Consider the following 18,482-nt stretch of genomic DNA (forward strand, 5'->3'; position numbering starts at 1 on the left):
GAGGAGTGGCTGAGGAAGTTCTGAAAGGAAGGCTAAGGAGGAACCTTATCATTCTCTACAACTGCCTGAAATGAGGGTGTGGTAGCCTCTTCTGCCAAGTAAAAAACAGTAGGACAAGACATCATGTCCTCAAACTGTCCCAGAGGCGGTTAGGTTCAATAGTAGGAGAAATTTCTTTACTGAAAGGCTGGTTAAGCTTTGGAACAGGAAATAGGAAACTCCGCAGGAAAGCTGGATGATGTCACCATCCCTGGTAATGGTCAGATATGGCAGATTGAGATGAGGCAGATTGAGATGAGTGGGCTTTGTGTTATTCAGTCAAAGGCTGGACTTGATGATCTTGGACGTCATTTCCAACAATGTTTCCATGATTTCTGTGTTTTGAACACTTGAATTGGGAATTTTCAAGTCGCCTTATGTTTTTATGTTATATATATATATACTCTTTACATACATCTTTTAAATTATTTTTAAAAGGACATGTGAAAACAAATTTTTTTTTAAAATTCTGAACAAAAAATCGAAACAGATTACCACAGGCTATCAATTTTAAAGCACTCCAAGCTGCATTTCCACATTTAAGCATACAGCTGCAAAAACAAAAAAAATAATTAATGGAATAAAAGGGAATTAAAATATAGAGTGAAAATATTAATAGTTCAGAATAAGTGAGTACAAGATTAGGTACACCAAGAATCACATTGGAAACAGTGTGGGATGATCCAGGAAATTTACACTTCCTCTAAGAATTTGAATGGGCCATTAAGCACTTTCTATCTGACAACATTACAGTCATGCACACATTGACAGATTAAGTAATTACTATATAACATAGCAAAAACCCACATTTTGCACTTGTGCATATCCTATTCCATAGTATATCAGTGCTCCTCAATGACACTGTTTAATGTGTGATTTAGTGTATGCGAATTTTTCAATACCCTGACGGCAGAGATATCATGTAACAAACAGACCATGCATCCTTTCACCTTCATAAATAGTCAAGGTAAAAATCAATAATAAAAAGACCTCACAAATATGTACTGTTTTATTCCCTGCCTTTTTAAGTTTCATCACCAATACAACACCAAAAAATGAAACATTCACAGTTGATACTGGTAAGTTTGTTACTCTTCTCCAGGGCAAGAACACGTTTGAACTACATTTAATAGAGCACCAAAAACTGTTACCACTGTTAATGAACTGTCACTATGTTTCAAAAGGCCCATCTCAGTAAGACCCTTGTTATTTATTTCTTACCTTAAACACAGCTTACTGCACTTTATCTGGCAATAACCATCACAATTCAGATTTTTAATACATTCAAATACTGGAACACCATAATAGCAATGCATATATGGAGCATATATTAATATACTACTCACCAATTTTAATCTTTGCAAGGGTATTCTGCTAGTGTCTATCGGAGCACGCTCTGTGACATTACCAAATCTGACTTCTGGGATGGCAATTGCACATATTACATGTGCCCACCTGTGAAAAGTGGCAAGTCAAAAATACCACAAAAAAACCTCATAGAAATACAAGTGCTGAAGTTGTTGCTTGCTGCATATTTGGCTTTTGCTTTTGGTTTGGTTTTCTTAAACATACCCATCTGTGGTTACTTCCTTATTAGGCTTTCCTAAGCTTCATTAACACATTTTAACAAACTTTGCAACACTAGCACTTTGTGTCAATAAGCTTTCAGACTGCGATTTTATTGCAACAATTTTTAAGCATGTTTTACTTTTTATTTAAGTTAGAAGTTTTTGCAGGTGTGCTATTCAGGTACATATGTAAACACCACACTATTTAATTCATGCGTAATTTATCATCTACAGCATTTATTAGTCTTTATTAACACTACTCAGACCTGAGAAACTATTCTTACACAACAAATGTGATTACAATTAATCATGTATCTATCAAAATGCAAAAGGAAATGCAAATGTTATCAAGGCCTTCTGTCTACAGACACAAAGGCATCCAAGCAGCAAAGTGAGCAAGCCACCAGTGCAATGCCCAACATGAACTGGATCTCCTTTGGTAGCAAAAGCACCTAGGGCCAGTGTTACATTCAAGACTTCAATGGAACATCCGGAGGTTTGTCAGATGATACCACATGCTTCCTATATGCATCAGAAAGCACTCCAAATCCTCCCGATACATGAATCTCAAAATAACAAAGCTAAAAGAAACTTTAAAAAGCCTGAAATTAATATTGAAACTGTGTATTTCATGAAGCACCAGAGAAGCTAACAACACTTTTATTATCAAAGAGCAGCCTTCTGAGGCTACTTCTAGAATCTTTCTGGGTTAGACAAGAAGTTACTTCTAAAATCTTTTTGGGGTAGACAAGAATTCAGTTATATCCTGAATAAAGGAAAACATTTCCATTTTTTTACTCATATTTGCCTCATTTCCTGTCATTTGCTGTATGTCTGTTTTCGTTACCCCACTTGCTCTGTTTCTGTAAGCTCTGAATGCCTGCCTCACTCCGCTTCTTGTACATTTTGAAGAAACACAGATTACACGAGCATCTTAACAGATTAACAGGAATGTGGGCTGAAGCAGAAGGAGATGAAGGGTGATGCAGAAAACAAAAATAAAATTCTCTTTGTTGCACTAGAGCAGGAATATTTCAGTAAGTCATCTTTGACAAAAACATCTGCAAAAGTATAATATGACACACAGGGACCAAAGAAACTCCTGTCATGTGATTTTAAAGTTGCATTGGTCGAAGTGTGAAATAAGATCTGTACATAAAGATGACATACCAATTAGCAAGTTATACAGTTCAGCCCAAATAAAAACAGATAAATCTTGGCAGATTCATCCTTTTATTATGGTGACAGTTTCTTCATGTTTTAACTTACATGAAGTTGAGACTTTTAAAAATATTTTTTGTAATAGCTGTTTTCTTCTTATTGTCCACCTGCTAAACCACATTGTCATACCATCTAAGCTTTATGAGCCAGAAAAGCTATAAATAAAATGCCTCTTCAATCAACCTTCAACTAAACATTTATCCTCTGATATCTCTCAACCTAACAGACTCAAAACAATTCCTGTGTCTGCTGAAAAGAAGAAATCTCAGTCTTCCTATATAGCAAACTGCTTACTGCATGCACACATACCAGTCTGATCCATTAGCTTTTACAAGTATGACATGCTCTTCCTTTATCTCTAATTAGTATGTAGAGAGTAAAGAAGGAGCAAAGGAGAATGCACGTTAGATTTTACAGCTGTTGGAGAAAAAAGGTTAAATTGTAACATACTTTTTTGAAAACTCAAAATTTTGAAATGATAGCTAATGCTGAAAGACAGATCAAAAACTCTACAATGTGTAACAACTGTAAGGTGGTGTTACAGAAACAGTAAAAACAAAAGTTCAACTGGTTTTACAGAAATCCCATTTCACAAATCCATTAAACTAACCTAGAGTAATAGAATGTAAACCCAAAAACCTTATATATAATTACACAAGAAAAGTGATTTTATGCAAACCGCTGTGCATTTTCCTCACAATATATCTTATGAGACATTTCAAACAAAATTATATTGATATACAAAGAAAGATATACATATTTTTAAAGATGCAACATGGAAACTAAGCTACCAGCAGCAAATATCAAAAGGGCATAATAAATTCTACTGAGATAATATTTTTGTAATTCTTTTTGTATTTATCAAGTAAAGGAAGTAACAAATTAAAGGGAATTTAAAGCAGAACTAAAAATCAGCTGAGAACTTTAATGTACTGGCAAAAATCTCCATTAAAATAGCTACAATAATAATATTTTCTGAAGGTAAGATATGGCCTGAGTTAAAAAACTTTCTCCTAACTGGACAAGAGTCATGAAATCAACTGCAAACCACTGATACATACATTCTTTCCACCTCCTTTTCCTGGTAAGAGAAAAACAATGCCATACCTAGATCATGTCTTACCTCTGCATTCCAAAGCACAAAAGAAAGAGGTCCACACGATATTGCTAAGCTACTAAGATGAGCTAATTAATTACGAAATTATTCAAAATGCATGTAAGATTATTCTACCATAGGGCTTGAAAAAACATTAAACTGCAACATTTTCCACTTTAGCAGGGGTTACTTGCTATAGTTTCTATCAGCCAGATACAGTAAAAGCATGATGTCAGCAACAAAACTATTTTTGACAGTGTGTGACAGAAGTGTGTTTGAAAAAAACAAACTTCAGAATTGAAAATTATTTCAACCTGATTAAAAATAATTCTTTGAAAATACTGGGTTTAGAAGTTCAAAATTATTGTATTGAAATTTTCAGGAGCAAAGAAAATACACTTTGCTGTTTGATAAGACATGCAAACAAGTTTAAATGACCTCTCTCATTTACTTTATTTGCAAAAAGGCCAGCAGATTAAAATTTGGAATTTGCAAGTATTTTGCAAATACTAAAACAAATGTACATTTTACTACCTAACTATTTAACAAAATGCCAGCGCCACATTTCAATACAAATAAGATTTAGCTTAAAGAGACACGGTCAAATAACTCAGGTTGCAAATGCTTTGCACCTGGGAATGGACAGGAAATAAAGTTAAAAATAAGCACATACAGTCCTGAAGAACATAATACTTACTTTTTATCAGTAGTCTCCTTTAATGCACCACCTCTCAAATTGCAGAGACAACATTCCTAAAATAAAAACAGAGTAGAAAAAGTGAGTTTTAACGATGGTTTACAAATCAGTTCTATTCATCTGATCTTGAGGATAAAGCAAACTGCTAAAGCAATTAATTACTGGATTACATACTGCCACTTACAAGCACAGCATTTCCTTACAGAGAAAGAAATGGATATAGTAACAAAAAGAGAACTCGTACAACCAAAAGAAAAAAGGTATTTGAGTATTACTTACAGATGAAGGGATTGAATCACTTTGAAATGTAATAAAAAACCCAAACAAAATCAACACCAAAAAACAAACAAAAAAAAAAGTCCCCAACACTTTTAATCAGTACTGCTGTAGAAAGGCTGGAAATTGCCACACATTTTACAAAGGTAAAACAAAGTACTATGGCACATAATGGGTTTAACAGAAGTTACTGAGAAACTGACCCATAAGCTATTGATCTAGCTTAAATCTATTCTTTCTTTTTCTTTTTCCTGCAGTATACCTCCACTGCTTTGATCTTCAGTACAATTCCATCTCTTTCAGGGCATTCAGCAAGGTGTTCAGCACTCCCCAGATAACACGCTAAAAAACATGGCTTTTCCTATCTCCACATAAAACTGAGCTTTCGAACAGATACACTCTTTTTGTGTTTCCAACCCCTCACTCCTCCTCTTCAGTCTCCTTCATTTCTGAATCTATCCTTTCCTTTAATTCTCTTTTTTATCTCTTATCCCTTGAAAGGAGCTGATGAAAAAGTGTTTTGACCGTAGCTATTTGTCCTGGGTTGACTATATGATGCTTTTATCCCCAATCGTCTCATTCTGATTATGTTGAATAATAATAAGTTTTGTACCTTTAAGAGTGTTACAGAGAGTGAAGGGGGGGAGAGAAGAAGCGCGCAGTTTGTTTTCAGACACTGCACTCACTCCTCCACATTCCTGCTCCTGGACTGTGTTGTCTGTGGACGGACAGCGGGGCAGAGAGCTCTTCTTTTGCTTTTTAGTTAGTTCTAGCTAGCTGAGGCAGAGAAATTCCCTGGACTGTTTTTTTTCCTTTTTCTTTGGACCTCTTGAACCTGCTCTGGACTGAACACCCAGGGGAGCACCGGCAGCTGCACCTGAGGCCCACCGGGCCGGGCCTGGCCTGCGACAATTCCAGCACCGGACGGACTGATCAGAGACTGAGTGAGCTGAGCTTCAGCCCGGGGTTTTCTCAGTTTGTCATCTCTTTTAGAGTGGCAAGGGGTCTCATTGTTTTGATATTGTTTTGGTCTTATTTTTTAATAAACAGTTTTTTTCCACCTTTCTCCAAGGAGGTATTTTTTCCTCCCGGACCAGTTGCGGGGAGGGGCCGATTGGATCTGCTTCTCCAACTGGAGCTCCTTTGGGGGATTCTTCCCCAAATTTGCTCTAAACCTGGACACTATTCTTCTTCCCAGCTGTTTTTCTAAAAGAAAGAATGTACAAATAGAGTCAAGATATTCTGTGACAGTATACCTATATGAGACCGTGTATTTTGAACCCCTACACTTACGTTGCCCTTGCAGGACAAACAAGCAAATCAAACAAAAATACAAACAAAGCAAAACCCAAAAAAACTTTCTGCTATACTCCAGTCTGATCTTATCTTAAAAATAATGAAGACAACAAATGTCTGTAAGAAATTTATTTGAATGATATATTACATTTCCTATGAAAAACATCTTTCATAACCATAGAAAAACAATTTCCTGTGACAACTGGATCCTCTTTACTATCCAAGCACAAAATTTTTGCTTTACCAACCAAACTATGAAAAACAGAACATCCTCTTATGGAGCACCCTTTTAACTACTGAATATTATTGCAGAGTTTTATGGAAGAGAATTCAGGTTCATTATTCTATCGACAACAACCTCAGGATGGGACCTAATATGTTCCAGATCACATTTCTGTTTCTAGAAGTATATGTTGACTAATAAATCAGGGAACTCAAAGGATCAAAACTACACCACTTCCAAAAGTTGTTTTTTTCTCTGGGCTTGCAATAGTAGCCAATCGGAAAAACAGCATATTGCATAAAACACTGATTCGGAGTAATCCCTGCACCCCTTCCACGGACCAGGTCACCCCTCATCTGACAGACCAGTTCTTCTCCTTCCCTGAACACTTGTGCAGTGTGGTGGACATCAGCATCAACTCCAGCAGAGCCCAGCAGGCATCAGGAGGAAGCAGTGGGTGGTGGCACTGACGCCTCATGAGTGGGTACTTATCTGCCACTAGAGCAACTCCAAAAGCCCCTGCTTTTCCCAGGAAGCTTCTCTCTGCCCACCATCTTTCTTACCCTTTGTCTCCCAGATGGTGTGGTTGACTGACTGTGGGGTAGAGAGCTCATGCCATTCTCCCCGTGTCTTTCAAGCCACACAGGCATCCTGGAGGGCACCATCTTGTAAATGCTATTTCCACCACTTTGATCTCTTTTTGTTTCCTTGGGTTTCAGGAGATTAGTAATTTTGTATCTAGTGATTATTTAATTTTTTTTTTTTTTTTTTGCTTGTTGCTGTTTTGCTTTTTAGTAAACTGTTATTTTTTCACCTACGTTTACTCGCATATGTTCCTAATGGGTGGAAAGGGGTTGGTAAGAGGAGGTAATTAATTTTAGAGTGTCCAGCTCCTTAAACTGTCTTAAGCCAAGACAGCAGTTCTGCAGAGCATGAACTTTCACGATTTATAGATAGAGTAATATCTGCAGACTGGGGAAAAGAGCATAAGTCTAACTCATCAAAAATCCGTGCAGGGAGAAACTTCCATTCTCCACTTTCAAATGTGAAAGTTCAGGGGATTCCTCACAAATTCTTGCTAACCTGAGCACCTTCTTAACACTGGCCACAAAAATACTTTAACTCTGCTTTGCAAAACAAAGAGTGCATTTGCTCCTATTTTAAGAGCTTTGACATTCTTACGCCACTTAAATATTTGTTACTTGACAAATGATAACATTTTTCTGCTTCTAATGGATATTTTTCACTTTTACAAAAAACTTTCATCAGGTCATCTGCTGTGGAACTTACTAATGTAGCCAGACTGAGAATCCAAGGCCCTAAGGAAATTTTACAAATAAATTTTACAAAGAAATTAAGTAAAGCAGCACAGAAAGAGACAGAAGTCATATATTTACCTACCAACCACAGAGCTTTGACATTAGGCTAAAAATAGAAAAGAAAAAAAATAGAGGGAAAATTAAATGGAGGAGAGCAGCCCAAGGAAAAGAGAAGGTGGCTCTAAATATCCTCATTAGAAGCTTTAAAAAATTACCCTTATGCAGGACCTATAGAACCAAATACTATGTCCTCTACAGAAACACCTGTATGTATCTTTGGTGAGCAGAAGTGTTGGTGGGTACTTGTTCACCGTCTGCTGGAAACAGACTATAAACAATTAGATCCCTAAGAACTAGTCAAGTTAACCAGTGTTCATAACAAAACTGTGTGGGTAGGAACACAGGTTTAAAACCCATTAAAACTATTTTGTTTATTATGTCTGCATTGCAATATATTTTCCTATATACAGGCGACATGGCTATTAGCTTAACATGACTCAATATACTACAATTAATGAAACTCAGAGAACCTGACATTTACAGAGACTAATATTCCTAACAAATGTATACATGCCACGGGTGGCAGTGAAATAGCATGTGAACTAGTAACTACTACCCATGTTATTATCCATGAAGGACATAAACCTGCTGAGGTAGTCCAGCGCTCCAAAAACATCTCTCCTATGAAGACAGGCTGAGAGAGCTGTTCAGCCTTGGGAAAAGTAGAGAAGGCTTTGGGAAGACCTCATTGTGGCCTTAGAATACTTAAAGTAGGCTTATAAAAAAGATGGGGAAATACATTTTATAAGGAGAAATGGTTTTAAATACATTATCATTACAGATGAGCATAAGGAAAAGTTTTTAACAGTAAGGATAGTCAAACACCAGACCAGATTGCCTGGAGAGGCAGTGGATGCCCCATCCCTGGAAACATTCAAGGTCAGGTCACACATGGCTCTGAGCAAACTGGTCTAATTGAGAGTGTCCCTGCTTATGGCAGGGAATTTGGACTAAATAACCTTTAAAGGTCCCTTCCAACACAAACCCTTCTATGATTCTCTGATTCTCTGTTCTCAAAAAGAAAGAGCATGTCTGTGCATCCCTGACTACCTGCTGTCAGCCTATCATGTAAAAATCAGGAAAAGAATGTATTTCATTATAAAGCATCACTTTAGAAGGCATCCAATCTCTTATTCATTATTACTTTGCAAATCCTTTAAACAAGTAATTTGGTCATTCGTATTTGCATTAAATAATAATTTCATAAGCATATTATTTTATATGTATCTAAATTAAATCTTAGACCATTTTAAATTGCTCATCTCCTTAAAAAATCTCCATAACATTCTAGAATTACAATAAGGCTTTTTCTCTTACAGTACCTGTATAAAGTAAAATATCTTCATATCCATATTTAATTCACAAGTTTTATACAGTAACATTCCTTTTATCTTTCAGCTTTTTTGTGGAATTGATGCTTTTTTTCATAACAATACATATCATATTCACTATTTCTGAAGTAAATGTTTCCCCTTTTTTCCCAAAAAAACCCATTTCTTCAACCATCAACCCTAATCTCACTTCTCTGCTTCAATCACTTCAAGAAACTGGCAGAAAAACCTCAAGTCAGTGTGAATTAACCATGCTTCCTTTGGTACATCCATCCAAAAGATGGATAACCTTTTTTGGAAGGATATGTTGCTACTCAGGCAAAGCTGCATATTAATTTTTGTTGCATGGATAAATATTATGCAAAACCCAAGCCTGTTTACACTAATTTATATTTTAAAATGAATACAGTTGCATATCTTTGGGTATTTTTTTAGTGTCTGCCAGAATTCAGTCATATTCACAGTAACACTTATAAAAACCAGTTTTCACACTTCCATATCCCCATACCTACTTCATTAGCAATAGCTGCCTCCATAGGAGACAGGAAGCTGTGTGACACAGCAAGGCAGTAGAATTCTGCCAAGCCATAGCAGAGGAATATACATTAAGTCATCTAACAGTTATTTTTATTGAAAACTATGATTATGCACCACACACTCCTCTTTCTTGTTAAACTGCTATTTCTTCTTTGCTAAGGTCCTGTAAATTACAATAGCATCTCCACATAATTACACTTACTCAGTTAAATGAAAAAGAAACTCAAGCTTATGTCAGTGGAAGACAGCGTAAAATAAAATATATGTTTCTCTTAATAAATTGTGACTGACACATTTTCAAAAATTTCCTCTTAAAATGTAGCTTCCATAAGCAACCTAATAATCTCTTGCAGCTCTTTGGCATCCATGCCATTAGGGAGCTTTTAATTTAAACTAGCAAGCAGATACCCTGCTTAAGTCTTCTCCTTTTTACTTTACACATGATAAACATCAAAAGCCCCATATTGTCCCTTTCTTTTTTTGCCATTTTTCATCTATAGATCCTTAGTTGGTTAAACAACCACTATTTTTCCACGTAAGCGATTTCATCTGTGGCCACGTTCTCCCTTCTGAAATGCAATGAGAAGAGATCTTCAGTGATGTCAGGGAAAATATATTTCATTTTTATCCCACATCTGGGGAGATGTGCTTACACAGCTATGACTTGTATAGCACATGGATAATAATCTCCAAGATCTTTTCTACAGCAGCAGACATCACTGCTCTGCAATCCTTTGTCTGTATTCTAGCTTCAGTATCTTTACAATTTTCTCTAGTTATATCTTGTTTTCCAAGTTATCGCAGTAATTTATTAATATCTTGTTCATTTCTGATTGCTCTTACTTCACAGGCCTCACTAAAAATAAGCTGAAAGTTTGTCTTCAGCTAACATCTTCTGCTACAGCTTCTGCAAAAGGGATAACCCTGCAGGCTGGTCAAGGCAATAAAAAGACTGTGTAATGTTTGACAGATGCAACTGGAAAAATGAGACTTGGAAAAGGGCATGGCTTGGTACTTCAGTAAGAAGGTAGTTGCTATTGAAGGAAACTAGTAGCAGATTCAAAACAAAGAAAGAAACAAAAAAGCCCAGGAAGATTCTTCACACAGTATGTGTCTGTTTGCCAGATGTGGGTGTGAAAATTTTACACTAGTTGAGAAAGAATCTGCCTAAGTTAATGAAAAAGAAATCCAACAAAGTTACTTTCTACTAAGGAAAGATACTGCCTTTGGCTAAGACAATTTCTTATTTCCACATCGTAGGAGATTGAGAAAGCATTAGGAATGCCTGCTCAAGACACATATTCTTCATCAGGTATTAACTTCTTGCTGTGAACGAGGTAATAACAGACCAGAACAGACTTTAGTTTAATTCTTCTAACACATCTTACTGCTCTACATAATCTGCAGTTTTAAACACTCATATGCAGAAACACTACCTAGATATTAAGGAAAATCCAAATGCTTGGCACTAAGCACGCACTGAAATATATATTACATATCATATATATTTAATTTTCCCAATCTGTGATCCCAAAAAACAAACAAACAAAAAAATAAGCTTTACTAATATATTATTATCATTCACTTAACAAGCTGTTATGGTAACTTTATTGCCACAGCTTTATTTAGCAGTGATTTTACCTGAAGTAATATTTTCAAGTAGCTTCAATACATTTTGGATAGTTATTTGAAGCATTGCATTGGAAAGAACATTAAAGATCATCTAGGCCAACTCCCCTGCAATAGGCAGGGACACCTTCCCAGGCCAGGTTACTCAGAGCCCCATCCAACTGGCTTTGCACACTTCCAGGGATAGGGCATCCACCACTTTTCTGGCAAGCCTCAAGGTAAAGAACTTCATCCTTACATCTAACCTAAACCTTTGGACAAATTAAAGTCACTACTCCTTGATAATGTCTTAAGCAGCAATTAGGACACTACGTATTCAGTAAGTAATGTATTCCCACCATTTTTTTATCAGCTCAAGCCAATTGACTTCAACTAGCATCTAAAAACCTAAGAGAAGTGGTTAGGAAAGGTTTTGGGCTTGGTTTTTTCCCCACAATATTTTTAATAAGAGGTCAAAACAGTTTCAAGAGTGTTCAACTGCTCCAAAGATGAGTCACAATAATACCAATTTACTAGTCTCCTCTAAAAACAACAAATCAAAACAGGTATCTAATGTTCAACTCTGCTACAGCTAGGTCAAATAGATAAAAATTGTTGGGCTTTGGCTGTTAAACATATTTTGTTTTCTTCAAGCCATTCTGGTTAGCTTTATAGATAGAAACCTTTGAACTGAAAATAGATATCATTAGTCTTCCATCTCTTTTCTCCATTGCATTTTAATGCCCAAGGTCACACTCCTAGTACTATTAACACAGATGTGCATTTGGATATGGCATTGCTACATTTTATCCATCCCCTTTTCCCAGCTTATTCATAATTGTGTCTATATTTATCCTTGTGTAAAGAGAAATGGGTTGGTGCTTCTCTTGAAAATGTTGTTTTCAGCTATGGCCCACTAATGAATATGCTAATTTTTCTACACCAAGGGAATAATTTTCACTTGGAAAATAGCTTTTGAAATTACTGAATTCCAATTCAAAGTCCACTACTGTATCCACTTTGAGCTATTACGTTCAGAGACAAATTTCTTTTTTTAGTAACAAAATATTTGTAAAAAATAATAAACTTCAGAAAAAATCATGTTTATCTAATAAAAGATCCAGATTCAGTTTCCTGACAAGGAGCACTACTCTTAACAGAGTTGCTAGACGCTACCAGTATAAGCCACAACCTTCATTTGTATTTTAAGTGATTAAAGTTCACACTGATCATGGAGGCTGAGTAACTCCTTGAAAGAGACACCAAGCACAGGCTAATACCTATTTAACATGTGGAAAGATCTTTGGCTACAAGCTTAAAGTATGTTCTTGAAAATAGAAGGTGGCCGTACTTCTTTTTCTGGATGAACATTTTACTCTTGCAGTTGCATCCAAGTCTGTTCAAGATATCCACCTTTGGAAATTTAAAGTTTACAAATCATCAGCTACTTAATTTCCACATTTTAGTAACCTAATCCTGCAAACAATAAGTCTGCCCTGCCCTTGACTTAGGGATAGTCAACAATTTTCTTGCAGTTGCAGCTCCCTTATTATACTAATGTAAAGAAACAGTATAAAGAGCAAGTAGTGCTTCACTACACTGTCCATAGGATTATTAACAGTGATCTCTAACACCACAAAGAGCAGGAGAGAGCTGGCTAGGATAAGAAGACTTCAAAATGACAGGGAAGGGGGGTTGAGATGGAAAATGGGAATATTGAGACAATTCGAAAGCCAGAGAAGGAATGAGAACTGAGGCTGAGACTGAAATTAGAATCAAAATATTCATTCAGGTAACTGGAGTAAAAAAACTCACACAACTTGACAGGGGTGGGTACTATGTGTCCTTTCTCCCTAGAATGTACATATATGAAGTAACACACATCCATAAAGTATAAAATGGAGACTATTAGATGCCTGAAGTTGAAGTAATTTCTGTCATAGTGGTTATTAGTCACTCAGATCTAGAAAATCCTTATAGTAGAAAGCAACTGTTCCCATATAATTGAACAAGAAAGATTACACTTTCTCCTTTGGAGTCAAAAGGAATGAGATTACCTTTCCCAAAACGTTAATAAATAAGCCATTGAAAATACAAAACTGATAATTCTTCCTGCAAAAATCACTTTTACACAGAGGAACACACCTGGGGCAATTCCAAAAACAAATACAGGCTGGGTGGAGAAAACTATCAAGGCCAGCCCAGGTGAGAAACAGTTGGGGCTGGCTGCTGGTTGACAGGAAGCTCAGTGTGAGCTGACTCACAATCTAGAAAGCCAGCCACACCTTGGCTTGCATCACAAATAGTGTGGTCAGCAGATCAATGGAGGTGATTCTGGCCCTCCAAGAGACCCCAACAGCTGCATCCAGCTCTGGGACCACAAGAAAGACCTGCTGAAGTGGGTCCACAGAAGGCCAAGAAAAAGATCAGGAGGCTGGAGGACCTCTCCTGTGGAGACAGGCTGAGAGTTGGAGTTGTTCAGCCTGAAGAAGAGAAAGCTTCAGGGAGACATTATAGCACTTTCCATGACCTAAAGGGGGCTACAAGAAGGATGATAAGGCAAGGCTTCAAACTGAAAGAGCATAGGTGTAGGTTATATAAGAAAAAAATTCTTCATCATGAGGGTGGTGGGACACTGGAACAAGTTGCTCAGAGAAGTTGTAGATATTTCAGGAAATTCCAGACATTCCTGGAAATATTCAAGATTGGATGCGGCCCTGAGCAACCTGGTCTAGTGAAAGACCATGTCTATGGTAGGGTGTTGAACTAAATCCATTAGGACCCTTCCAACATTTCTATGATTCTATGAACACTAAGAGTAAATGCTTAGCAAACAAAACAGGAATGACAGTGTATCTAATACATATTTATATATGATAAAAATTTTGTAGGCTTATTCCCATTATTGTAGGCAGTAAATATTAGATTTTAACCTGAGTACCTTCAGAAGCTGTACCTTTAAGAAAACAGCAACATACAAGCTGGCCAGGTCAAGACATCCTGCTACTGGCTTTTTATAGCATGTTTTTCCTCTCAATGACTTCGCAGCACTACCTCTAGAGATCAGATATGGTCTTTGAGGATAAATTAAGATTGGATTAATTTGAGAGAGGTTCTCTGGTCCAATTCCATCCCCAAGCAGGACCAGATTCAAACTACATCTGACTGAAATCACAATTCACTGAATCACCAACCCTGCAGGGAATCTCTTCCTTGTAATATGAGAATACCCACATAGCTGGAAGCAACCAAATCTTTTCCCATGGGTATCAGTGGCAAAGGTTGATTTGGCAAACTCCAGCGAAGTGAATGAAAAGTCAAAATGAGCTTTGGGTTTGAGCCTTATGGCATTTACGTTAAAAACACATTTTCTGAGTTTAATGGTCTTCAGTTTGGCTTCTGTGACAGCATCAGAGAAACCCCATATTTACAAGCCTATTAAAATATGTTGTTTCAAAGGTTGAGTTTTGCAAGCAATAAATAACCTGTAACTAGTATAATACCAAAATCACAAGGAAATATAATGCTCCCCACATCTGAGTCCATCCATGGACATCAGCATTTAAAATTCTCACAGTAAGTCAACTTTTTTGGAGAGAAGGTTTGCAAAAATTCAGATTTTTAAAAATAAAAAATAAATATTTTTAAAGAATAATAATCAGGTCTTATTTTTCTGAAAACAAAAAACCACAGAAATATTCAGGGTTTTAATTTTTTTAATTATAGTCAGATTTTCCTGTCCAGTAGTTTCTTTTATTAACAATATTCAAATGCATCTAAAGCTTGGTAGAAAAATCAGTCTGAAAATTAACACTGTATCACCAACTCACACATATTGAGTTAATTTTGGCAGACAGCAGGCTCTGAAACAGCAGTTTATAATGGAAATTACGACACCATATTAGTGAGAAGGGCACCACTACAAAAAGAACGTTCAAAATCATTATTTTCAGTGGAGTGGAATAGGGCAGTTTGTAAGCAGGAATGTGGAAAAGCTCTTTGATGTCACTTTCTGATGCCTTTGGGAAAAAGAAACTAAAAATCCTTCAAATTACATAGGGGGCTACTCTAACCATAAATGTAAATAAACCCAAAGACTAATTATCCATAAGTAATATACAAAGCATGAAAAAGCTTATCTATAGAAAAAGAAACTCTGCTAAGCTATTTCAACATAGGATCTGTTCTCAAAATCAGTGCGAGCTAACCAGATGAGGTACTTAACAGTTTTTATAGTGCTGTGGAGAACAATGTAAGAATCACTTGTGAGAAGTCACGCAGCCTCTTTCTTAGTAGCCTTATCATCATAATCTACCTGATCATGAAGCAAGCCATTGAAGTGTACTTACCTGTTTCCTGACTTGCACTCCTTTCTATTTCTTTCCTGTCCCAAAATTTTTGTAGTCTAAATAACAAAGGTACTCCATGTTTATGTACTATAGCTATTGGGTGACCACATCTTTGCTCATTGTACAGTACGTTGCATTCCCTGTAATGCCAGTCATTATTCTTCCTGACTTCACTAACTCTTTCCAGCTGAAGCATTTAAGATTAATGAGGTGTTCGTTCTCAATCAAGGCACTCTATAAGAATTCAGTTACACTTTCAGGATCCATGCAGACGACTTATTAAATATAATTTTATTTTTTATATTGTTTTGGGGGATTGATTTATGGCCATTTTTGCCCATTAGCATAGATCATTCTGTATCACTCTTCTGTCAATAACTGTTATCAGGACCTACTGCCTAGTAGAATATAAAGACGTACTATCTATCATGAATGCAGGTATATCCTAGAGGGTGAAAATTTGACATAAATTATTGTAAAGCATACTTCTCCAGCTACTTAAAATGCTGAAACTGCAAGAAAACAGTATGCTTCTGAATCTCAAAATCGGTTTCCTCTGATAATATAAACTGGAATAGCTATCAAGGAAAAATCTGGCTCTGCCAATCTAAACCCATATAGGTATTTTTCTATTTCTGTATATTAATAATTTTCATAGTTGGGATCCATACACAATAAAGTTTTATTTAGCTATTAAGAGAGCTCTCATTCCTACAGTGCTCTCATGCTTCCTTGCTTTGCAAAGTCATACTGACATACAGAAGCCTAATAGACATCAAATTTTCCATGAAGTTAACATAACTGCTGTGATTTTAAGAAAGTATCATTAAACAGAATTTAAAACAATTTTTGTAAGCAGAGGAATGAGAAGGATTTTTTTCTCCTAAGAAATGAACTGTGAAATAAGGTTGTACCAATGTTTCACAACTTCCATCATATTCTTCATGACACAAAACTTTCTTTCTCATTGTTTTCCAATCAACCTTCTCTTCAGGATTTAATGCCTTAGCCAGAAGGGAACTTCTCAGATGGGTCATCTTCAGCTTAATCCCCTTCCCCTATGAATCATAATGAAGCATAGGTAAAACAATTTCAAACATCCAGGAAGTTGGACTTTCAAGGAGTCAGTATTTCCTAATAACTCAATCTTCCCATACTGTGTATTCTGAGATACAAAAAGTAAATTCTGGAAGGCATGTGTATATGTAATTCCCACAGAGAGCCAAATCTGTTTCAGATCTTCTGCAACAGCTGTAGTTTTTTAGCAATGATTATCCAGAATAAAAATTTAGATTAATGTGGTTTTTCATTTAATTCATGTAAAAACTTGAAGTCTCAACTGTGTCAGCTGGAATGTAGAATACACTCACACTATATTCCCTGCAGTAAAAAAAAGAAAAGGTTGTGCAAATAAGGAATTTTCTTTAATTTCATCTCCGTCTCCAGACAGACTCATGGTACTACACAGCAAGTAAAAATACAATTAAAATAATATATGTAAAACAACAGGTATAGAAGACACATTTTGTGTTTAGTTTTGGTCAAAAAAGGTGTAGCCAGGCTGCAGAGGCCCAGAGAAGGGCCATATAGAGCACCAAAGGTCTGGGAAGTTGTTTGTTCAGCACCAGTAAAGGCTTAGGGGAGACTTGATCAGGTTCCAGCATTTAAAGGGTGGCTATGAAGAAGATGGAGATTCCCTTTCTCACAAGGAGTCACATAGGTACAAGTTATTCCTGGAGACAATCTGATTAGACACAAGCAATTTCACAGCAAAAACTATTGCAATAACCTCCCGAGAGAACTGGTGAATTTCTCTATTTCAAGCTAAACACTTGAAATTCATCTGAGCAGGGTGTTAGGCCATCTTGTCTAGACTGTGATTTTGCCAAGAGGCGTCGGACCAGATGATTCTTGAGGTCCCCTTCCAATCTAGTATTCTATGATTATATGAAAAAATTATGAAAATTTCAAAATTGATTCAGAAAATAAACATCTGCATTTAATTCAAAAGAAGCATCAAGCTTTAGGTTGTAGATTGGTAGGACTAACTTGAATTGCTGATTTTCAAAAGGGAAAGTAGTACTTTGGGATAGCAGTATATTTAACTTGTCATTTTCAATGTACAGAAGATTGGTTAAAAGAGAACCATATTATCTTAAGTATAATTCTAGGATTAGATAAAAGTATTGTCCTGTTTTGAAGAGAAAGCTGTTAGGATAATCTAAGGTTATCATCCAAACTCTGAAGGGACAGAAACATTACCATTAAATGACAAATAGTATGAAATACATATCAGCAATTATTATCATGCTGATATTAGGACTGAGGTTCCACACAAGCAAAAATATACTAGCATATCTAAGTTCAATACCAAACTAATAAAGTTTTCCCCAAAGACAACTACATCCACATTGTTTGCAATGAGTAATAGTATCCAAGCAAGCAATAGAAAACTACAGAAAAAACAAAATTCAGTGTCTATTTTATCATTCTGCTTCAAAGTACAATCAAGTCTTCTTCAACAATTCATGAAAAATGTTTCCATAACATGTTTTCAAAAGTCTTAAAGAAGTAGCTTCTATAAAATCTATATATCCCAGCCCTGTCTTTAACTAGTTTTAGACATAAAAAATAATAAAAAATCCTGGTATTAACTTCTGCTGATGCAGTTTAAAGTCTCCACAAGTCATCTTCTCCCTAAAAGACAAGATACATTCCCTTTCTTAGAAGGAGTCATGTGCAAAATATGAAGAGTAATGGGTACAAGTTACTCCTGGAGACAATCTGGTGAGACAGAAGAGGCCAAAAATTCCAGAATGGCAATTGCTTATGTTACTCTTAATTATACACACACAATTTTAC

At 36.1% G+C, this 18,482-nt stretch overlaps 1 protein-coding gene across 1 annotated transcript in view; it reads right to left on the minus strand.

The window, feature by feature from the left end:
• KDM4C (lysine demethylase 4C) overlaps positions 1–18,482 on the minus strand; it is a 252,376-nt gene that overhangs the window by 77,939 nt on the left and 155,955 nt on the right. The window contains exons 16-17 of the mRNA XM_058043746.1: positions 4,622–4,677; positions 1,386–1,494 (exon numbers count right to left, since the gene is read on the minus strand). Coding sequence (XP_057899729.1) covers positions 1,386–1,494; positions 4,622–4,677 — 165 coding nt within the window. The remainder of the gene's footprint in view (positions 1–1,385; positions 1,495–4,621; positions 4,678–18,482) is intronic.

This window comes from Melospiza georgiana, chromosome Z (assembly GCF_028018845.1).
Source record: "Melospiza georgiana isolate bMelGeo1 chromosome Z, bMelGeo1.pri, whole genome shotgun sequence".
NCBI lineage: Eukaryota > Metazoa > Chordata > Aves > Passeriformes > Passerellidae > Melospiza > Melospiza georgiana.